Genomic DNA, 24,132 nt, shown 5'->3' with positions numbered 1-24,132 from the left:
CTCATTTGTACTGGGCTGGTTAGGTGTTTGTGTCCGAAACCTCATACAGATGCTTCCTCGTAAAAAACCCCAAAAAAACAAAAAACACAACAAACCCCAAACCACATTTAACCCTTCCACGCAACCACATTGTAAGGCAGTATACATGTATACACGACCATTGTAGACTCTGGCAGTGTGCGCACAGTGACTTTGGCCGCGTGCGCTGTGCCAGGTTTGTGTTTTCAGCCTTTGATGACACTGTTTAGAGTAGCAAATATCTTAAAGTCAGCCTTCCTCTCTAATGTTGTGCCAGCGTGCAGAGAATGAGCCTGGAGGTCTGAAACTGTATCTGCGCCTCTGAACGAACACCACACACACACACACACACACACACACACACGCGCGCGCACGCACACACACAGAGTTCAAGAGGAGGAGAGGTCAATGTGGGAGATACAACTGAGAGAACATGTATACTTAAACGGTGTAATAGGAAACATATGAAACTTGGGTAGAGGTGGTGAGATGAATATAGCAGAAAGAAGGGAAAAAAGGAGGCGATCACAATGCCGACGTTCCCACGTGTAGCCGGAGCAGGGAAAGGGCAATCAGTCTGAATTAGTGGAACATTCTTACCTTCTCATGATGGTATGTTGGTTAGGTATCACTTTAATCAGGGTTTCGTAATTGTATGTGTATGTGGACAGATGCACAAGCAGTCCCCTACGTGCGGAAGCGTGCGGACCGCAGGCCGCACGGAGCCTCTGGGTGCAGGCCGCTCCCCCTGCGGGCAGGACAGCGGCTTTGGCAGCGACAGCGCCTGCCTCCGCATTGTCCAGATCGACCAGCAGAGCGGCACCAGCCACCACCGGCTGGCCCGGCCCTCCCGACAGCCAACCATCACGAAGAACCTCTCCTTCATCCCCTTTGACGTCTTCCTCACCGCCGGCCGCCTCGCCCTCATGACCTACGCCGTGACCCGGGCTCCCAAGTCCCACCCAGAGCCCCCCGAGCCCTCCGGGAAGAGCGCGCCGGACACGGCCGAGGAGGAGGCGCGGGACGCCCCGCCGGACGCACCCGACCGGCCGCCCGCGCCGACCCCCGGCCTCTCCGCCCTGACCGCGGAGGACCTGCTCAACGCCAACAGCTGCGTGAGAACGCCGGCGACGCCTGCGCGGGCGGGGCTCCTGGCGCTGGAGGGCCTGTCCTCGCCCTGCAGGGCCTCTGCCAGGCAGGCGTTAGGCATTACCGTGGTGCGGCAGCCAGGGAGGCGGGGCCCTGGGGGAGGCCTGCTGCAGCCTCTCCTCTTCCTGCAGCTCGCGCAGCCGTCCGCCCTGATCAGCTGCCACCAGCGTCGCCAGCGCCTGGATCTCTCTCTCTTCGACCTCACCCTGAAGGGAGTGACATCCGACTACATCTGCCTGGGTACGCCAGCTCAGTGGCTCAGAGTCCCTGTTTGATTCACCGCATGACAGCCTTCTTACAATATGGGCGATACTGTCACTTATAAGCGCTTAGCAGAAGCCTAATGTCAAGCAAATAATAATGTAATCGTAATGACTGTATACTATTAGATTTATTTTGGTGTATTTATTTCTGGGCTGGTCTGTGGTTGTTGCTACTGAACCTTCTAGATTCGTTTTTACTAGATGAATAGATTTTTGCTTTGTCTGATCATTTGCCCTGTTGCCCCTCTCTGTTCAATCCCCTTCTGTAATAGTTGATCTGTGTCTCTTCCTCACACAGATTCGGGAAAGTCTCTTCCTGAGTCCCTGGACTACAGTGTGTTCTGGTTGCAGACAGTCGCAGGAGAGGCAGACAGCAGGACGGGCATCCCCCCACCTCTCTTATCTCTCTGTATCAGAGACTTCCTAAATGGGCCAGGTGGGCCCCCCCCACACACACTCTCACACACACACACACACACTCAAACTCACACACTCACACACACTCACACTCACACTCACACACTCACACAAACACACTCATTCACACTCACACACAAACACACACACTCAAACACACATACACACACAAACACACTCTCTCACACACACACACACACAAACGCTCGCGCGATACAGTACATGGTCACATACAAACCCAGCACACACAGATTCATCATAAAATCTTTTCCTTTGTCTATTCCGTGGTTTAGGGGTTAAGGGGTTAACCCGTACTCCTGCCTGTATTGTGAGAGCAGCATGTAGGTGGGTGGAGGACATGCTTGATTTAGTTCCTAATTATTTTCTTGTGCTGTTCTCGCTCCACACTAAGTTACATATCTCTCACAGCCTCTGTCCAGGTGCTGTGCGTGTGAGATGAAGCATAACTTCTAGTCAGTATGCAACAAGGCATGACTTGTCCAGAGAGATGTACAGAAACCATATCCTCATGCTAGGATAAAATATGTTATAGTGTAAAGAATAGCTGCAAGCTAAAGTCCTGGCATGAAGCAGGAAAGGAGAGCCTGCATGCTCAAGTCAGAACTTACTAGATAGTCTAGCTTCAACAAAGAGCCTACTTTAGCAAGCAGAGAATTACCGCAACAAAGACATTACCTTAACAAGCAGAGACTACATTCAGGACAGGCTGCAGACTAACTCCAAACCCGTCTCTATAAATCAGCGTCGTAGCAGACAAGATGGATTTTTAAATGTGTATTAAATGTGCGCGCACGCATAGCACGAGCATCAACAGTAACCAATCAGGAATAAAGAGCAAGCCATACGAATGCATCTACCCGATGCACGGCTGTCTGCCTGCGCTCCTGTACATGGCTTCTCACACTCTCGCACTCTCATTCTCTCACTCTCTCACACTCTCTCACACCCTCCCCGGTCTCTGTTGATTTTGGTCTGGCATAACATTCTGTATGCACAAGCATAATAAATGTCTGGTCATGTGGGGAGAAATGTGGGCGGAAGCTGTTTGAACTGCAAGATTATTTCTCAACCCATGCTTGCCCGGTGTCTTTGTCTTAGTGTTTCTGTACACACATGAAACATACCAGACCTCTTCTTTTACCCGCTCACGAAATGATTAAATTAAGCATTGTTTTTCAAAATCTTCCAGCCAACTTGAGATTAGCCAGTCACCCATTTCAGTGTGAAAGAGCCTCTGGATCCCACACAGCCATCCGGTCATAATAGCTCTGCTCCTACTCTCGGTTCTGGGTCGCTGCTGGGTCACCAGGCTTTGGGCTGCCCAGAAGGACACTGAGCACTGCACCGTCAACAGCAGACGGCTTTGCCCTGGTGCTGTGGCTTCGCACAGGTCAGCCTGTGGCCTCTGATCAAGGAGTTTACTCAATGCTAATAGAGCCTGACACCTGAGACGTGGCAGACAGCAGAACCCACAGACTGGTTTCTATTAAACCCACTTTAAATCGTAACCCACTTCAGGGCCTGCTTTTTTCTCTCTCTCTTTCTCCCTCTCTCCCCCCTTCCCCCCTTGCGCTCTCTCTCTCTCTCTCTCTCTCTCTCTCTCTCTCTGTCTCTGTCAGTTGCACATCTCATTGCTCAAAGGTGTTCTTAATAAACCCCCCTCCCATAGTAGTGTCACTCATGGACACTACCCTCCACTGGTGAACGGAAACTCTGCCATCTTTCTTCCGTTTGCGCTCACATTTTCTTCTTGGTATGTGGAGTGTTTAAAAATGGCAACTTTGAAGGTAACTCCAGTTAAATGTGTCAAAACAGTAGTCTGACCCGGTGGCCGGCTCTATAAACACAGGCCTTTACTGTAAGCTGGGAGAACTGAACTTGAGCGTTACTAAACTGAACATGTCACATCCTTTACCTGCAGCCTTTTTGGAGTTCCATTGCTGACTGAACCTTCTCCCGTGTGCTTAGACCAAAGAACAGTGTTCACTGTTAAAGTGGAAGTTGTCTATATTGTCTATATTTTTGGCTTTTCCTGCTTAGTGCGATGTAAAGCAGATTTTGTGCTGGAAAATGAACAATGACCCAGGGTGGAAAAACCTCATGAGAAAACCGAGCAATGCGGTGGTCTTTTTAGTACTGAGAATTTCATTTTGAAATTTTCTCAGAAAAATACACACATCTTGAGGAAAATGTGATTGAGAAAATAATTTAGAGTAAGCCGCAAAATGTTCCTTTCCAAAATTAAATGCAGGTCAATTTGAGAAACAATTTGGTGCAAAATATGTAAAAAAATATAACAAAATATATAATGAAGTCTGGGAACACAAAATTATTTATCCTTCTCTTAATGGTACATTAAACAATCCCTCAAGTCTGCTTTGGCTAGCAAGAAGCTTGGAGTAAATTTTATATTACATGACATGTATATTATGGCTACTGTTGTGTGTCAAAAATGACACACTTGTTGTGAATTTTCTTCATTTATAGTTGCTGTAATGACTTTTGATTTTAAAGACTTGGCCATGGAAGGAATCCACCCTGATTCTTTAATAATAATAATAGAATTAATTATTTTAAGTGCCTGACACCCAATGATACAGAAAAAAGAACAAAGAGGATAAGATTACAGACAGGCGTAAGAAAAATACATAACAAAACAAGGATGAGCAGTAAAATAAATAAAAATAAATAACAAAAATAACATCCCATTGCTTCCCTCTGTATTTTTTTCTCCAAAGTCGTGGCTGCATGACGTTTAGTCTACCCTTCAATGTGCTAGATACACACAAAATAATTGACATGCAGGCTTGTCTCCCTCTAGCGCTCTGGCTTAATTGGTTAACTGGGAAAAAGTAAATCATTTGGTAATTATGTAATGTATGTAATTATTCTTCTCATAGTTGCACCTGCATCTACACAATTCTGGTCTTAGTCAAGCACAGTTCCTAGATTGACCCCTCTACAGTAACCTTTTTCAAAACATATAATTGCCCATTAATGAAGAAGTCTACAAAATAAGCATGGCAAATAGACAATGCACTTCTAAGCTTATATGTTTTACTTTATTTTTGTCGGCAGTGAAAATACAAATACCCTCATAAAGCTCAGGTTAGTCAGTTTTTTTTAAAAAAAATTTTAAACCAAACAACTCCTGTGTCTTGAGATAAAAAGGCTGGTGTTGGGAGCAAGGAAAGTAATCAAGAACAACTGACCAGTTCAGATCACTTCAGTTCAGTTGCATCTCACTAATGAGAGTCAGTGTTTAGGGCCAGAATTTAAATCTGCAGGGTGGAAGCTCTTCAGACCAGGGTTTCTAAGGAGAGGTCAAACCAATTTAAGATGGGAGCACATCAATTCAGTTCATTTCTCTTTGAACTTAAAGAACTAACTAAAGTGTTATCTCTGTTACTTTTCCATATCAAAGTTGAATCGACAGTCCTAATTTCTATTCTCAAAGATTTCTCATATTCTGTCTCACAGGGCAAAACTGTGACCATATTAAGTATGTTAAAAATGTAAATGAAAACTATAGGCTATAAGTTTGTCACATAAAGTGTGTGACACTGAATGTATTGTGCCTATAGATTGTCCTGGAAAATTTTTTTCTGATTTTCAAAAAATGCTTTTCGCATTCTAGATAGTAAATCCATTAACAACACTGTAATTTCTAAAATGAATAAAATTATTGTTAAATTAATGTTAATTAGTTTAGGCTAGTGCAGTCTTCTAGGTCAGGGAGAATGTTAAACACACTACAAGGATTAACTTCATTAAGTGTTTGTCAGAAATATGATCATGATATCAGTGGCTAGTGCTAGCATTAAAAGCAGAAAAATATAATTTACAATTCCACCCAATACCTCATTATTAGTCAAATCAAAGCAAAAATATATATATATAAAAAAAAAAAACTTCCACTGAGGGATTCCACTCAGATTTCTCAGTTTCAGGCCACAGTGTTATCATAATAAATGTGTCACATTTCAAAGAGTACAGCGATTTTGCAGGAATATTGTAGACTGATAATTGATACTGTATTCAATAGAGAGTAACGTAATTCACAATTTGGGGGAAAAAGATAAAGGATATATAGCATCCAGAAATTGTGATCTGTAAAGAGTGAAGTGGCAGATTTTGATCTGAATCTAAATGTTGATGTTTATAATTGTATCGTTGTAGAATTATCTTTTCATGTGTCTCCATCTTGAGGAAAAGCTTGAGGTAGGACTGAACAACTTGGGGAAATATCTCATTGTGATTTTTCCGACAGATGTTGCAATTGCAGTTTGATTTGGAATAGATTTTTAATTAGGTTCAGGTTTCGATAGGCTCTTCACTGTATAGCTTTAAAACATGATCGAGTATTTTCACATGAGATACCATAAAAAAAATATTAACTATTCTATTTTCTAATGCAAGGATGAGGACTTTAAGATATTAATTGCATCCAACATGTATTTATTACATTTTTTAATTGAGATCATTGATAAAAATGGGTCATTCGCTTATGTCCCAGGAACAGTATATACTTATTGCACAGTCTGTAATCAATAGAACATTATTTATTGATATCCAGCATTCTTATAGATTGATAAATCACAGAATAATCATAAAAGTGACCTCTGAATGTAATAATAAAATAGAAATTAAAATATTACACAAAATATCTGAATATTCCATTCATCTAAAAACATTTATTTGTTGATACTTTTTTTTGGAAGACTGCCACTCGAGGATAAAGTGCAGTACTTTAAAAATCTTAAAATGACGGCAAACAATAGAACACTTAAACTACACTTCATTCCCCAACATCTCTGCTTCCTCTTAATACTTTTGGTCTTTGCAGATTCCAGAACACCAGCATGACAACGTTGTTTCTTTGTTACACATCTGTCATGCCAAACACAAAATACTCCCATACCGCTGAAGTGCTGTTTTTCTTCAGGACTACATCATCCAGTGTTGCTTCTCACACATCGGGGGCAATTTTTCTGCACCATGAATGTAACATTTGCCTTAGGTTTCATGTGTTTGTTATTGGTGAGCATATATGCAGTCATCTTGGGCCACTGCTGTTTATAGTTTATACTACTGATCTATAATAACAGTTTGTACTACTGATCTATAATAAAGAGCTGGATTGACACAACAGTTTATACTACTGATCTATAACAACAGTTTATACTACCCATCTATAGTAACAGTTTAGACTACTGATCTATAATACCAGTTGATACTACTGATCTATAATAAAGAGCTGGATTGACACAACAGTTTATACTATCGATCTACAATAACAGTTTATACTACCGATCTACAATAACAGCTTATACTACCGATCTATAGTAACAGTTTATACTACTTACCTATAATAACAGTTTATTCGACTGATCTATAATAAAGAGCTGGATTGCTATTAATATAATAATCTTGAAGCCACAGTGCTGCTAAATTGGTATGTATATTTGGTTGAAAACATGGAGATGAAACTGCTTTTGTGGTTATTCCTGACACTAGCTAGCAAAGTATTCTGTTCCAAAACTTAGATTGAAACTAATACAAGACACTAAAGCAAGACACTGGCTTGTTTATGTGCAATCAGTAATTTTATAATTTATTTGGTCTTAAAAGATAAAACTTTTAACTTTATTCATCTTGTCTAGTCTTTCTGTTGGTAGTACCTCCAAGGTTATCAAATTTAGCGAAAACATAACAAGCATGTCCGTAATATACGACCTATACAGTCAGAAAGTGTCCTAACTGAACTGCCCCCATGGACCTTTTTACCTCAACCCTTACAGGAGGTTTATTTACACTGAAAGGAATCACAGCTTGTTTCTATACCAGTATAGTGGATTGGCCACTTCGGTGGTCTCACCTTTAACTAGATAGTTTACTATTGCTTTTACCTGTCCAGTTCTTTATTAGACATTGGTGTTTTAACCCTGGGTCAGGCGTGCTGCCTAATGTACATCCTAAATCACGGCTTTTGCAATTTTCTAATCACACTGCTTCAAATCAAAATAGCGAAAGGGTAATCACAGAGTTTGCTTCAACAACCACCCAACACAAATATAAACACACACACGCATACAGAGCCCTTGCAGAATCAGGCTCTCAGGAATTTATCACTGAAGTTCGAAGTGCTCACCAGAGAGTGACCTATCTCCCTATTATGATTCAGAGTCGCTTTCAAAGCCTTTGTATGTGTACACATTCTCGTGCTATCTCCATAGATGACCTCATACAGGATATAGACATGTGCCATTTGCTGAAATTCCTCACTTAGTCGTCTCTTTTATATGATAGCCTTCCTGTGCCCGCATTAGAATACAGCACGGAGCTTGTGCAAGGAATGTGTTGTCCTTCACTCTAGCCAAGCCCTTGGGGGTGAGTGGAGTGTGTCGGTGTTTGTGCAGCCTGCTGCTAAAACGGTTACAGCCAACTCTATTGCTCTGGCACTTGACACACGTCACATATCACAGTAAAAGAATGGGACAGCTGACCGGTTGAAAAGGTAAATAACCTTCCTGATCCTTTTTAAGTCAGGCTCTCCACCCTGAACTCGCACACATTTCTACCATGAGCTCCGTGTGCGTGTCCTAATGCGCCCCAGCTTTCTCTGCAAGTGAGGTCTTGTAGCTTGGTCTGGTTCGGGGCGAAACAGGAAAATGGTGTTCTTGGCTCTTGGCCAGTTTATGATGCGGCAGGGCGATTTCCAGCCAGCAGATGACACTGCGTTACACAGGAGTGATTAAACCTGCCACAGCTCTCTACACGCTAATCCCTGAAGATGCGCAGTCCAACCGCCTAACCGTCCGTCTGCGTCTCCGGAGGAGGCAGGGCCTCGGCCTCGTTCGAAGGCTGGCGACACTAGTGCCGCTTCCCGCCAGCGGGAACAACCGATGACCCATTTCCACCTTCGCAACAGGCCCAGCATTCCGACTGTTAGACTTTTCATTATGAGTGACACTGTTACCGAAGATACCATGCTGAAGCAATACGTGTTTAACCCCCAAACTATGCAGCCTGCCTGTAAAACATTTCAGTTTCATTACAAATGCCCAACTTGAAGACACCGATGGTACACTGCAGAAAATCTCTCAGACAGTGCTGGTGAGAGGAACCGTTTGGAGAGAGTAAGCAAGTAGCATTGAATAATCACACTCCGTTGGTTCTAACGAGCCACCCAAGTGCATTATATGAACCTCCGGTTTCACCTTATAGACATCCCCCACAGACCGACAGAGGCCTGTTCTCAGCTGCAGGTTTAGAAGAGTAGAGAGGGATCGCTTTCTTTCTGTGACATCCCTCTCATCCTTTTATCTATCCCTTCTCCCCTTTTATCCCCTTCTCACCTTCCACGTGGGGTTTATTGGAATTTTTTTAGACTTAGTATCCTGAGCGTAAAACATTCGTTTGATGGGGGGGGGGGGGGTAATTCCTTTGCTCCAAATCAACTCCGCACAAACGGTTGTTTTAATGTTTAACGCGTCTCGTTCTTTTCATTGCTGTTTGTGCAGCGGAGCTGAAGGCAGCCCTGTGTAGGCCGCTGAAGGTTAACCCAACGCTGGCTAAGGTGGAGCAAGCCAAGTCCTTCTGGAGGAAGATCTTTCCAGAGAGCGGCCATGTGCCTGGGTCTTCTCCCTGGAGCCCTCAGTACTCCCCTGGCAAGACATCCCCTCCTCCCCACGGTGCCAAGCAGAACGGCGGCACTGCAGCGTCGCCCTCCATCCCTGCCCGTCTAGCTGATGGCCTGCAGTCTCTGGCCCCCTTCCATAAGATCTCCCTTCAAGCCGTGGAGATGGTGGTTGTCCTGGAGATCGAGTCGCACCCTGCCCGACCCAGTCTCACGTTATCTGCGTCCGGTGTGAAAGGCAGTCTGAGCACAAAGAGTGGGCAGAAACCACTGGGTTAGTATCCTCCTCCTCCTACTGCTGTCTGTCTATCCTTTAAAGGTCTGCTCCTCTCTCTTTTTTTCCTCTCACACATCTGTTTAAGACTACCCTCTAAACACGGTGCTTTCACTCGACCAGAAGACCGAACGCTTCTTTTGTTGTCTTAATCCCTCAACGCACGTTTAATTCCAGCTCCTGGCTCTGTCACCCATGGTCTCTCAGAGCAAAATAAAAAATCAAATCTGCATCGGGTAGGTTTTATTTGTTTTATTTGCGATGGAAAATCCAGACCTCTCTCAATAAGCATGTCCTCCATGAGCCGCAGCAAAGCCCTGCCTTTTGATGAGAGGGAGCAGTTAGTCGTGTCTCCGCTCTTTAGGGTCCCGGCCACGGAGCCTGGCTCTGCTGATCTGCGCTGTCTGCGTTCTCCAGACCGCAGTGAAGTATCACCCCAAGCAAGAGTATCATTAAGTGATGGTACTGCTGGGGCGCGTGGAGCTCCAACTCCCGCAACAGCCTGCAAAATTACACAAGAGAGTAGCTTATTGGAATTATTCAGCAGTAATTAAACCCCTTTTCTCAGTTTACTATAAGGACGTCCAAATGCATCAGTGGGAATAGACCAGACCTAGCTGTAAACAACAACCTTCACAAATATGTAAACAGAATTAGCTGCACAGATATGCAGCTGTGGTCTGCATGTGGTGGTATGAGGAAGACCTGTTTCTGCACAGGTGAACATGGCAAGGAGGACTGTTACTACGATGATGGAGAAGTGATGAGTGTTGCTGTCTTTTGTTTGTTTAACATCCAAAGCATGTAGGGCGGCGGTGTCGCGGAGCGGCGGCGTTGACCCAAATCCCGTTAACCAGCGGACTAAGCAAACAATGCGTTGTTTCCTAAAGCTCACTGGTGCTCTGACCGTGCTCTGCAGACGGGGAGAACTTGGGCGTGTCTGGATCGGTCTTCATCCTTTAGAAGTAGCCTTTAGGAAGCGTGGCTACCCTAAACGTTATCACTGTCTCCTCTGCCCCCGTGCATGCACGGCGAAACCTTCCTCCACTCCCTGGTGTGTACGAGAGACCGAGAGTCCAGAGCCACTCAGATGTTCAGCAGATGTTATTGTGATTGTTGAAAATGTTAATCAAAACCTCAACAGTTTTCACTTGTTTACCGGTTTGGACATAACTGTGTTGTGAGACAATAGCGCAGGCTGTGGGCCAGGCCGGCTCGGTCATAGCAGCCGTGCTGCTTCCCATTTGATGTGTTCTCTTTCATAAACACAGTCAGAAACACTCAGTGCTGTGGAACAATGGCACACTGCTCACTTGGGACAGAGGGAGCCCATGGCATCAGCATGGAGCTAAACCCTGCATCCGGGCTACTTTTAGGCCCTCTATCTCGCATTAGGGCCTGCGTCTCCCAGATGTCACCAACGCGCCCTTGTTGTGTAGAGCAAACACAGCAGCCTTGGTAGAGGGGGACGTACTCCATGTATGTGACGATAATGAGCTTTTCTGAGCTTCAGACTTGGAATTTGGAGGTTCTTGTTAGAGCGGGGTTAACTCAGTCATCATGCATGCAGGCTTTGTTTCTGCGCAGGCTTTCATTATAGTCTTCCTGTGCTTTCTCAGGGCTTTTTCCGTTTCATCCTGCGTCTCGTTCAGTTTTGTGTTTCCATCTTGGTGGTGTTAACTTTTGTGAGTCATTTTTAGACGTGCAGTACTAAAGGCATACAGTACAAAAACATTTCCTCTGCATGTCAAAAATAACATTTCACGCATTAATCTTTAATACCCCAGTGTCTTTCTGTATAAGGCTACTGTAGGAGCAAAAATTCTACCACAGTTCTGACTTTGCAATGTTAATGGCTGAGAGAGATTCTGTTCCATCTATCTGTGTAAACCTTGTTAGTTTACCCTCACAATATAGCACGGCCTCGAGTGTGTCATTGGCGTAACAGTTAGGCCTGGATTCAGGTGAATGGTACATTATTTGAGTTCACATAAAAAGAGATATTCCCAGTATAGTTTAAGGAACTGACTACAGATCCATTTGTCATCTGCGTAGGCGTTAGTTGAGCTAACGTCAGCCCCTACATCCATTGTTTGTTGAACACGCTGTTCAGTATATTGTCTTGCTTAAAAGTTTAATCATGATTATTATATCACTATCATGTGCCAATACAGTGATGTCATTAAACGGCCATTATTTTTACAGGTAAAAATGATATGATGTGTAAAGGCAGCTTTGCTTTATAAATAATTAGGTGGCGCCATTATAAATAATTAGGTTGCTGTTACAAGCCCGTTGCCACCGTGCTATAGGTACCCACGTTAAAGGAGACTAGTTACGCAGTCACAAATGTAGCATTGTACATTTATCTGACGCTTTTATCCAAAGCGACTTACAATCATGACTGAGTACAACTTGAGCAATCGAGGGTTAAGGGTCTTGCTCAGGGGCCCAACAGTGGCAACTTGGCAGTGGTGGGGCTTGAACCAGCAACCTTCCGATTACAAGTCAAGTACCTTAACCGCTGGAAATGTTGAATTAGCGAAGCACCAGAACTATGAGGCCTTCATTTCAAACAGAGAGACTAGTGTGTAACTAATCTACCCTAACTGCAGTAAATTTACAGTCTCTGCCACTCAATGCCACTAGTACTTAGTACTTCAATTTAAGGCAGCAATTAAATAAATGACCACTTATCAAATGGACACTTGAGAGAAGCTGTTCTCTTTTAAACATCTTTAGCCACTCTCATGTAGTTAGGTGATGGTGCTGGAATAAAGATGATTTTCTTCTGCTTTTGTTACTTATCTTTTTCCTGTCTATGATTGGCAAGGGCACCTGTCTGTGACCTCAGTCATTTGTCTGTAACTCTGCTGAAAGGCGAAGCGGTGAGATGATTTGTGCGTGTGGATATCTGGCTTGCCTGGCTGAGTTTCTGAACAGGCGTGTCCTTTGGCGGAGGACAGGATATGGTCCGACCCTGAGTGGCCTGGGCTGGCCTCAGCTGCCCCACATGGGGTTTTACTTATTCTCCTGCGACTTGTAGATAGAAGATTGCATCTTGCTAGAGAAATGAAAAGTTATTTATGGAGTAGTCAGTCTGTGGTGCCAGACTGAAACCCACACCACTGTAAATCACATCAACCCAATCACTTAATCACCTAAAGATGTCTCTTAATTGGAGATAGACCCTTCGGTCTTTCTGTGTGTGTGTGTGTGTGTGTGTGTGTGCGTGCGTGTACGCGTGCCAGAGAAAATGATGAAGGATTGATCAAACCTAATGACTCACGGCCCTGTCAGTATAACCCATGCCTCACTAAACCACACAGATTAGCCTCAGTGAGGTCTCTTCTTTTTTAACCTCATCTCTACGGATGTTTCTGCTCTCCTCCCCACCCTCTCGCTGTCTCACCTCTCTTATTCTTCTCCTGTTGCTCCTTCTGGAGGTTGTTTCATCTCTCCTGGAGGGCCTCTGTCAGCCCAGGGGGAATCGTTACCTTGTAAAGCCGGGAGATGCGACCTCCCCATCAGGGGAGGGAGTCTATATTGAGCTCCTACGTGGCTTGGCCTCTGCGCCACACTGTGTACCTACGCATCCTCTGTGTAGTCTCCCTGAAAGCTCACGTGGCGCCCACATCCGACGGTGTTTGCAGCGCTCTGTAAAGTGATTTGGGCCGAGGAGAGAAAACGACGAGAAGAGGAGGGGAGGATGAAACCATGCGCAGTCAAGAATCAGACAGTCGCAGTGGGAAGGGCACCACGCAGGGACAGAGAGGGCAGTCAGACAGGCAAATGGGGGGTGCGTCACGTGGAGGCAGAGGCCAACGTCGGACGGGGCAGGGGAAGGAGGCACTGGAGATAGGGCATCCTGTCATGGTACGGAACAAGTTCAGCGGTGGACCGAATGAAAGACGGGCGGGCCGGCGCGCTTGGTAGAGCCGCCCCAATAAATGGGGGAGCCAAGCTTGAGGAACAGCATAAGCTAAGGTACAACCAAACCAGTATTAACCATATGCAGACAATGCTAGAGAGGAGAAGGATCACTTATGCAGACGAATGAACTTCAGCAACAAGGAACCAGTGGGGAAAGAACCCAAACCTATCTGTACCTCTAGAGTTCCATACAGCTTCCCCAAATGAAAACGGTCCTCGTGAGATTCCTGATCGTCCTGGAGGAAGAAGGATTAGTAATGATGTAGTAATGATGAAAAGACGAGGCGGAGGCGGAAAAAGAGGGGGGGAAAAAAAAGAAGAGGGGGCAATTATAGTGTTTACATTTGGCAGATGCCCTTATCCAGAGCCAAGCTAACCTAAAGAGACAGGAGTGCTGGAGCTCTTTGAAATGGCAGGCACTGGGAGTAGTAGATGTATACCGCGAGAGATTCCAAGATGAAATACAGAATTCCAAAGGCAGCTGTTAGGAAGGGAGCTGCAGAAAAGGTACCTGAGAAGAGACCATCACTGTTCAAACAGTTGCAGGGTAGATATCCAGAGACATCCAAAAGTCCAAACTAACGAAGAGCAGAAGAGCATGTTTAAATCTTGGGGTGTAATGAAGAATTTTATTTGTTAATGCAAACCAGACCCCTGAATTGGGTGTCCTTATTTGCAGAAAGGCCATGTGACACTGGAAGGACTCACAAGAAAGGACCTGAATCAAAACATATGGCCTAATAAAAAAGGCCTTCACACAACTAATAAAGCAAGCACATACACACAACACACACAACACACACACACACACACACACACACAGAGTCTAAGAGATGAAGGTCTAGCAGGTCTAGAAGAGAGTTTTGTTGTTGTGGTGCGTAATTATTAAACGCCCGAGCTCCTACTGACAAGGTACAGAAGTGAAGAGTGCAGAGGGGTGTAGCCGAGGAGGAGCGTCGAGTTCTCTGTGGAGATTAACCTCGAAGACCCGTGAGGTATAATGGAGCTAAGCCATAAACTGTTTTAAATGGATGCGAAGAAATCATTTCCATTCAGTCACTTCTGCACTCGTCCTTTCTGTGTCTGTCTCAACAGCATCATAACAGAGTTTGCCACAGCAGTCTCTGAGAGACATAGCCGGGGTCACCGTGACCTCAAAGAGCTCAAATGCTGCAAAAACAGCAGTCATCAGTTAACCATTTTTTGAAGGGCCTACATCCTTTAACATTTGTTAACAAAAAATCAAAAAATCTTATCTTGGCTTCAAATCCAGAAGCTGTGCGTGGCAGTAGCAGCTATACACCACCAGTCGCTCACAGCATGCCGAGTTCTTGCATCGGTGGAGTTCTCGAGTACGGCGATCGCTGTCGCCTGGAATGCAAGGTATGCTTGTGTCTGTGTGCCACTGAACCATCGACGAAAACTACCAACCGGAGCAACACACCACTGGCGGACAGCCTTTATAAAGGTTCCAAAATATTGGAAGCATTCTCCTTTGGTTTTGTTTTTGTGAGCCTGCGGGTATGTGGACGTGCATGAATGCATGCAAGAGACCATCCTTGTGTATGCATATGAAAGAGTGTTTGAAATTGCATGACAACTGCTTGTTAACGCTGTACTTGGCTGTCTCGCTGTAAGTTCAAAGAGTGATTTGGAGGTCGATTCGCATAGTTTGTGCTTCCAACATGCTACTCCCTCCTGACCAGCTTGCTGTAGCTCTAACGCTTGTGTAGTCGCACCGAATCAGATGCTGAGGCTATGTTGGGCCTTCTAGAAAAGAGGCAAGAATGGGACCCCTATGCCCAACCTGGAATCGAAGCCTGCTCCTCATGCCTCCTGTGAGACTGGAGAACAGGAGTGGAATCTTTATTGCGAGTCTGAGCACCGCTGACAATCAACGAGCTGTACAGTTATTGTGCAAATATGCAGATTTGCTCCAACACAGACTTTCATCCATTCACGCTCACTTTCGACTTCATTTGCTGTGTATTCGTGTGCATGTCTGTGTTTGTAGAGAATGTCAGGGAGGCGTGTGTGCTGCTACACTGCGAGGACGTGTTGGTGCGGACAGGTCTGAAGGGGCGGAGCACGGTGTTTGCGGGGCCGTTTTCCTGCTGCGCTGATTTGGAGGCCCGTTGGTGCCGACACAGTGGCAGCCCCGCCTCTGATGCGGGCCCGCCGAGAATCCTGCTGGACCTGAAGGGAGGATTATTACAGGTACAGCACCTTAACCCCTACCCCTAACCTACTCCTAAAACCCAACCATAACCCTAAACCCTAATCCTAAAACCTAACCCTGAACCCTATTCTAACTCTAAAGCCCAACCCCTAACCTACTCCTAAAACCCAACCATAAACCTAAACCCTAATCCTAAAACCCAACCCTGAACCCTATCCTAACTCTAAAGCCCAACCCCTAACCTACTCCTAAAACCCAACCATAACCCTAAACCCTAATCCTAAAACCCAACCCTGAACCCTATCCTAACTCTAAAGCCCAACCCCTAACCTACTCCTAAAACCCAACCATAACCCTAAACCCTAATCCTAAAACCCAACCCTGAACCCTATCCTAACTCTAAAGCCCAACCCCTAACCTAACTCCTAACCCCAACCCTAAACCCTAGCCTAATTCTAACCCCCAACCCTAAACCCCAACCCAACAACTTAAACAAAATAATAAAACCAAACACAGCCATCTTTCCCTCTGCCGTTTTTTTTTTTTTTTTTTTGATTGAGCAAACAAAATGGTACCAACTCTTTGCAAGTTCACATTTAATATTAGTTGTATCCAAAATTTGACCCCAGTATATGTATCTCTAAAACTGCTTGCGATAGACAAACTGAAACGCAAACAGCCATATTTACCGGGCTGTCAAATGCTGAACAAGTTTGCCTGTTCGGTTGTTGGAAAAGAGTCCTGTACGTTTCAGCGACAGGTGCCCCACTGCCCTTCATCTTGACAAGGAGCATTACCGTTTATGGGGTAACAAAGTGCAGAAAATCTAGCCCATCAATAGCTGGAAAGCAGGACCAGCCTTTATAATAGGAATAGAACCAATTTACCAACAAAACATGCGCCGTGCAGTATTATCACCACGGTAATCCTGGTTTCAATACAAACGCTTTGTAGCTGCCGGCTTTCTGTGGACTGTGGCTGTATCTCTCCATCACGAAAGTTTCCTGGCAGGGGAAGAGAGGGGATTTTAGAAACACCAGAATACCAAGGCTGTTGCAGCTGGGGCACAACAACGTGGTAATTCACCGGCTAACGCGTGTTCCCTCGTTCTTTCCATCCGCCTCTGCCTCCACTCCGTCCTCACGTAGGTGTTCTGGGGTCAGGAGCATTATAACTGCATTGCTCTGATTCAAGAGTACCTTCGGACCTGCGCGAGGGAGGTGGGAGTAGCGGAGGAGGAGCCTGAGGAGATGGCCTTCCTCTCTCAGCCCCCGCCGTCTCCTGGATCGCGCTCGCTCTGCTCCGAGCGCTCCTCCGATGACCTGCGTACTGGCCTCTTCCAGTATATCCAGGACTCAGGTACACTGTCCTAACCCACAGCCAGAAGAGTTTTAGTTTTTGATTTAAACACCATATGTGTGTGTGTGTGTGTGGGGGGGGGTTATTGTGTGTAGAGCAGTACTGCTCTGTAGGCAGTGAGGGAGTAGCTATAATGTTACACTTTATTGGAAACACCTGCGCTGTACAGGCATTCACAGCCCATTTTATAAGTGTATTACCGCCTCTAGTACATGTCGCGGTGTGCCTTAATCACACAGTAAGGATTCTCAAAGTGAGAAAGCGGTTCGTACTTCAGGTAGCTCACCGTGCTGCGTCTCGCTCCTCTTTTGGCTGTAGCTTCTCAGAAACTGCCAGGAGCACATGAAGTGGTCTTCTATAATGAGACTGAGGACAGCCCCGGCGTGATGATGTGGCGGTATCCCGAGCCCAGAGTTCTCACCTTTGTACGCATCACCCCTGTGCCCTTCAACACCACCGAAGACCCAGATATCAGCACGGCCGACCTCGGGGACGTCCTACAGGTGACGGCCGCCTGTACTTGCGCACCCGGCGGAAGGGAAGAAGGGTTTGGGCCAGCTGAGGTGTGCTATTCGATATCAGCTGGATTAGCAACAGAGCCGTTCCTCCTCCACGCAGAGCTCTTTGGAAATTGAGGCCTTATTGCACACCGTCTGTGTTTCCTGCCTGCAGGCTCATTCTGAGATTCTACAGTAATGCTTCAGTCTGCAGCTGGGCAGCAGGATTCTCTCTCTCTCTCTCTCTCTCTCTCTCTCCTCTTTTTTGAAACGTGCGGCAGATGTGTGGCTGAGCTCCACCACTGCTCATAAACCAGCTACATGGCATGACTTATTGCTCCCAGTTCATTAAGGGAAGGAAAGTGGTAATCTATAGAAGAGGTTAAGACCTGTGTTCTATCTGCTCTCTGTTAACTCTATGCTATCTGTAGAAGAGAGGCTCAAAGATACTAGTAGCGGCGACTGACGAGCGTGACCGAGGAATGCGTGGGAGAGAAAAAGTAGAGTGCGTGGGCTGCAGCAAATAGAGCTCAGACCTGCTGTGAAAGAGATTTGTCAGCGCGCACTGAAAGGACAGGTGTGTGTGTGTGTGTGTGTGTGTGTAGAGAGATGTAAGCGATGCCAGGATAGAAGCGCCAGTGAACGCGTGATGCTTGCGTCCTCTCTGGCTCTGGGTTCTACCTCTGCCAGCTTCTCTCCTGCTCTTACTCTCTCTCTCTCTCTCTCCCCCACCCCCACCTCCCGGCTAGCACGCGGCTCTGTTGTCCTGTCACCGTCCATCCACTCGCTCCACTTACCAAGTCATTAAGTGGCTGTCGTGGAGATAAGCGTTTCAGGGAACACACGCATTAGTAGAATGGGAGTTGGGCTCAGTCATGACAAAAAGAAGGGAGTACTCTATAAATATAACCGCATTATGTGACTTTGCCATTCATCTCAAAGAGCAGAATGTCATTCGGAGACACTGGATGTTTTATGAGTCTGATATGAGGCTACACCCCCCCAGCATATATGTACTCCCACATTCCTTATGGGTTTATAGGAGCGCAGCGCAGCTCAGCGCAAAGTGCTGCAAGTGGAAGCATGAAGAAGGAGTGCGTGTGCGCGCACATGCTAGAATAAAACTCTTTGTCTTTTGCCAGATCATTGTGATCTACATTTAATTGATTTCAGCCCCTGCTGCTCAGCAACTTAATTTGCCTCTTCTTTATAGACGACTTCAAACAAGCTCAATTAATTCATTTTTTATTTGATTTCTTTCGAGGTCGTGAGAGTCCAGCTGCAGAGAGCGGAAACGTCCTCATAAAAACCTAACAAACAGCTTTAGCTGCTTTAAACGGCAGAGTAACCTCAGCGGCTCCTAAGCGGGTTGGGGGCCGGGTGGGGGCCGGGTGGGGGCCATGGTAAAGAGGAGGGCAGCGGCAGTCATTCTCAAGGCTCTTAAATTACCATGTAGCCTGAGAAAGACACACAGACACACACACACACAGACACACACTCACACACATACAGAGAAGGGGAGAAGATTTTTGCTCAGGTAAAATGTAAAACGAATGACTGTAACTAGAGGAGTGTTGGGTCGCGCTGCTCCGAGATCAGTTCTGAGAGTTCTGCCTCCTTCTGCTTTGTCGGCCCCAGAGCGTATCGCGTTCACTTTTACGAGCTCGAGATTTCCTGCATTTAACTGTCTAGGGTTCCACGCGCCGCGAGCGGCTTCCCTCGGTCGAGCCGTACTACCGTTGGGGAAAGAGTCAGATGCGGGAAAGAAAAGGATGAGAGAGAGAACAAACGACTCCTAAGCAGAAGGAGATTGGTGCGGTGCAGAGAGCAGCGAGCACCACCTGTTGAGCTGCAGCTTTCTTTAAGTTAGCCGCAGCCCCGTGCACGCAAGCTCAGACCTTGCGCTCAATCACCTGTGTTGCTAAAGGGGTATGTTGGCATGCATGTGTTTATTGTCTCTCTCTCTCTCTCATTCCATTTCAGGTTCCCTGTAGTCTGGAATTCTGGGATGAGCTGAAAAGAGCCTTTGTGCCATACCGAGAGTTCAGCCTGTCAGAGAGCAGTGTGTGTGAGCTCACACTGCCCCCCCTCAGCCCACACACACTCCAGACTGACCTTGTGGCCTCTGACCTTTGGAGGGTTGTAGTTAACAGTACAGGAGAAGGAGCAGATGAAAGGTGTGTTGTTTGTGTGTCGGAAAGGAGAACTTCTAAATGCGTTTTGAATTGCATATTTTTCAGTAAAGCTTCTCTCACTGCGTAAGTGTGTTATTGTCTTAGTGGGAAGGATCAGAGGGTGCGTGCGTGCGTGTCTGTGCACACGTGTGTGTGTGTGTGTGTGTGTGTGTGTGTGTGTGTGTGTGTGCGTGCGTGCGTGCGTGTGTGCGTGCGTGCGTGTGTGTGCGTGTGTTCTGTCAGGCCTGTGTTCTGTTTCACTTTGAATGTCCCTGAATAGTAAAGGGGAGGAATATGAAAACATGTAACAGAACAGAACCCTCATCCTAATTCAAAATATGCAGCACATCTGGATTTCATTACTCATACTGCAAACACTACATTTCCTTTATGTTTCAAATCTGTCTGCTTTGATCAAACTGAGTCCCTCCCTCAACCTTGCATTTCATCTCCCCATCTCATTCTCCCTCTTTTTCTCTCTCTCTCCCTCCCTCTTTCTCTCCCTCTGTTTTCCTATCTCACCCTCTTCTCTCATTTTTTCTTCGCAATGTTCTTTTTTTGCAAAGTGCATTTATCCTGAACTCACAGCTCACTGTTGCACACAAACAGTACACCTGCTCTGTGTCAGTCATCCTGGTCAACATTCAGTGTGTATGTTTTTGTGAGAGTATTCTGTCTGCAGGCCTTATTTTAAAGGACCTCTGTGGAAATATCTCAAGTATATCTGGTGGAGGTTATGTCCTGGTCATTAGCTCCTGGTTGATATCTCCAAAGGCTGAGATAAGAACAAGTTTAGTGGGTGCCAGTCCTACTTTGACATGACAGGTGAATTTCTCTCTCTCTCTCTCTCTCTCTCTCTCTCTCTCTCTCTCTCTTCTCTCTCTCTCAATCTCTCAATCTCTAGTTCAGACAGTGAGTCTGGGTCCCAGTTGCCCTGTGAGCAGTTGGTATCTCCTACAGCACTGGCGGCATGCACACGGGTAGACTCCTCTTTTGCCCCATGGTTTGTGCCTTCGGTGGGCGTGTCCCTGCGCCTGGCCTACCTGGAGCTGCGGCTGTGCCACCACCTCGATCAGCTTGGCACAGGTAACGCCTGCACCCCTGACACCCCTCACTGGGCACAGGTAGCGTCCACATCCCCACCCCCTGACACCCCTCACTGGGCGCAGGTAGCGTCCACATCCCCTGACACCCCTCACTGGGCACAGGTAGCGTCCACATCCCCTGACACCCCTCACTGGGCACAGGTAGCGTCCACATCACCTGACACCCCTCACTGGGCACAGGTAGCGTCCACATCACCTGACACCCCTCACTGGGCACAGGTAGCGTCCACATCCCCTGACACCCCTCACTGGGCACAGGTAGCGTCCACATCCCCTGACACCCCTCACTGGGCACAGGTAGCGTCCACATCCCCATCCCCTGACACCCCTCACCGGGCACAGGTAGCGTCCACATCCCCTGACACCCCTCACCGGGCACAGGTAGCGTCCACATCCCCTGACACCCCTCACCGGGCACAGGTAGCGTCCACATCCCCTGGGCACAGGTAGCGTCCACATCCCCTGACACCCCTCACGTGGCACAGGTAGCGTCCACATCCCCCGACTCCCCTCACGGGGCACAGGCAGCGTCCACATCCCCTGACACCCCTCACTGGGCACAGGTAGCGTCCACATCCCCTGACACCCCTCACTGGGCACAGGTAGCGTCCACATCACCTGACACCCCTCACTGGGCACAGGTAGCGTCCACATCCCCTGACACCCCTCACTGGGCACAGGTAGCATCCACATCACCTGACACCCCTCACTGGGCACAGGTAGCGTCCACATCACCTGACACCCCTCACTGGGCACAGGTAGCGTCCACATTCCCACCCCCTGACACCCCTCACTGGGCACAGGTAGCGTCCACATCCCCACCCCCTGACACCCCTCACTGGGCACAGGTAGCGTCCACATCCCCACCCCCTGACACCCCTCACCGGGCACAGGTAGCGTCCACATCCCCTGGGCACAGGTAGCGTCCACATCCCCTGACACCCCTCACTGGGCACAGGTAGCGTCCACATCCCCTGACACCCCTCACTGGGCACAGGTAGCGTCCACATCCCCTGACACCCCTCACTGGGCACAGGTAGCGTCCACATCACCTGACACCCCTCACTGGGCACAGGTAGTGTCCACATCCCCTGACACCCCTCACTGGGCACAGGTAGCGTCCACATCCCCTGACACCCCTCACTGGGCACAGGTAGCGTCCACATCCCCTGACACCCCTCACTGGGCACAGGTAGCGTCCACATCACCTGACACCCCTCACTGGGCACAGGTAGCGTCCACATCCCCTGACACCCCTCACTGGGCACAGGTAGCGTCCACATCCCCTGGGCACAGGTAGCGTCCACATCCCCTGACACCCCTCACGTGGCACAGGTAGCGTCCACATCCCCCGACTCCCCTCACGGGGCACAGGCAGCGTCCACATCCCCTGACACCCCTCACTGGGCACAGGTAGCGTCCACATCCCCTGACACCCCTCACTGGGCACAGGTAGCGTCCACATCACCTGACACCCCTCACTGGGCACAGGTAGCGTCCACATCCCCTGACACCCCTCACTGGGCACAGGTAGCGTCCACATCCCCTGACACCCCTCACTGGGCACAGGTAGCGTCCACATCACCTGACACCCCTCACTGGGCACAGGTAGCGTCCACATCCCCTGACACCCCTCACTGGGCACAGGTAGCGTCCACATCCCCTGACACCCCTCACTGGGCACAGGTAGCGTCCACATCCCCTGACACCCCTCACTGGGCACAGGTAGCGTCCACATCACCTGACACCCCTCACTGGGCACAGGTAGCGTCCACATCCCCTGACACCCCTCACTGGGCACAGGTAGCGTCCACATCCCCTGACACCCCTCACTGGGCACAGGTAGCGTCCACATCACCTGACACCCCTCACTGGGCACAGGTAGCATCCACATCCCCATCCCCTGACACCCCTCACGGGGCACAGGCAGCGTCCACATCCCCTGACACCCCTCACGGGGCACAGGTAGCATCCACATCCCCCGACTCCCCTCACGGAGCACAGGTAGCGTCCACATCCCCCGACTCCCCTCACGGAGCACAGGCAGCGTCCACATCCCCCGACTCCCCTCACGGAGCACAGGCAGCGTCCACATCCCCCGACTCCCCTCACGGAGCACAGGCAGCGTCCACATCCCCCGACTCCCCTCACGGGGCACAGGCAGCGTCCACATCCCCCGACTCCCCTCACGGGGCACAGGCAGCGTCCACATCCCCCGACTCCCCTCACGGGGCACAGGCAGCGTCCACATCCCCCGACTCCCCTCACGGAGCACAGGCAGCGTCCACATCCCCCGACTACCCTCACGGAGCACAGGCAGCGTCCACATCCCCCGACTCCCCTCACGGAGCACAGGCAGCGTCCACATCCCCCGACTCCCCTCACGGGGCACAGGCAGCGTCCACATCCCCCGACTCCCCTCACGGAGCACAGGTAGCGTCCACATCCCCTGACTCCCCTCACGGAGCACAGGTAGCGTCCACATCCCCCGACTCCCCTCACGGAGCACAGGTAGCGGTCGCTCTGGTAGAGCTAAGCACGGCTCACACTTACCCGTTCGGCAGAACGCATTCTTGGGTGGTATTCGCATTCATGGTGGATTTTGGTTTCTTTTTTTTCTTGTTCCTCCCTAGTACCATCCCAGCAGCTCCGCCCCTTCCTGCCGGACCGGAAGTTGCCGTCCGAGCAGGAGTACGGGGTGGTATGCGTGCGGGAGCCGCAGGCGTTCGTACGGCAGTGGAGTGACGGGGCCAGGCTGGGCCAGGAGCTGCACTTCTCATCCACGGTGTACTGCCACCTAGTGGACTACAGGAACCTGACACTCTTTCCTCTGCTGCAGCCCTTCAGCCTACAGGGTCATGCCACTAATACGTACACACAGTCACAGCAGGCGCGCACACAGCTGGCCCTCAACTGCAGCGTATTCATGGAGGCCGTGCAGGTTTCAGTGGGACAGCACGCCATACACACACTGGACACGGCACTGCAGGCGTGGAAACAGGTGAGACGTACACACACAAACACACACACACACACACACACACACACACACACACACAATTGGCAACTGAGGTACAGTCTCACTGTAAGCCTTCCAACAAAC

The 24,132-nt window shown here is 48.3% G+C and overlaps 1 protein-coding gene across 5 annotated transcripts in view; it reads left to right on the top strand.

Moving 5' to 3' along the window:
• Window positions 1–24,132, top strand: part of vps13b (vacuolar protein sorting 13 homolog B) — a 220,605-nt gene that overhangs the window by 158,924 nt on the left and 37,549 nt on the right. For 3 of the 5 annotated variants that reach the window (XM_035525873.2, XM_035525874.2, XM_081714211.1), the window contains exons 34-42: window positions 690–1,407; window positions 1,729–1,866; window positions 9,392–9,781; window positions 15,729–15,931; window positions 17,042–17,252; window positions 17,571–17,755; window positions 19,733–19,926; window positions 20,828–21,009; window positions 23,663–24,030. In XM_035525873.2, the coding sequence (XP_035381766.2) occupies window positions 690–1,407; window positions 1,729–1,866; window positions 9,392–9,781; window positions 15,729–15,931; window positions 17,042–17,252; window positions 17,571–17,755; window positions 19,733–19,926; window positions 20,828–21,009; window positions 23,663–24,030 (2,589 nt within the window). Of the gene's footprint in view, window positions 1–689; window positions 1,408–1,728; window positions 1,867–9,391; window positions 9,782–15,728; window positions 15,932–17,041; window positions 17,253–17,570; window positions 17,756–19,732; window positions 19,927–20,827; window positions 21,010–23,662; window positions 24,031–24,132 lie in introns of those variants that run through there. The other 2 variants (XM_081714207.1, XM_081714214.1) reach the window with 2 other exon arrangements.

The sequence above is a fragment of the Electrophorus electricus genome, chromosome 1 (genome assembly GCF_041902795.1).
Source record: "Electrophorus electricus isolate QZ-2024a chromosome 1, ASM4190279v1, whole genome shotgun sequence".
Lineage (NCBI taxonomy): Eukaryota > Metazoa > Chordata > Actinopteri > Gymnotiformes > Gymnotidae > Electrophorus > Electrophorus electricus.
Note: the sequence above shows the minus strand (reverse complement) of the source record. Positions and strands in the feature narration are given on the sequence as shown.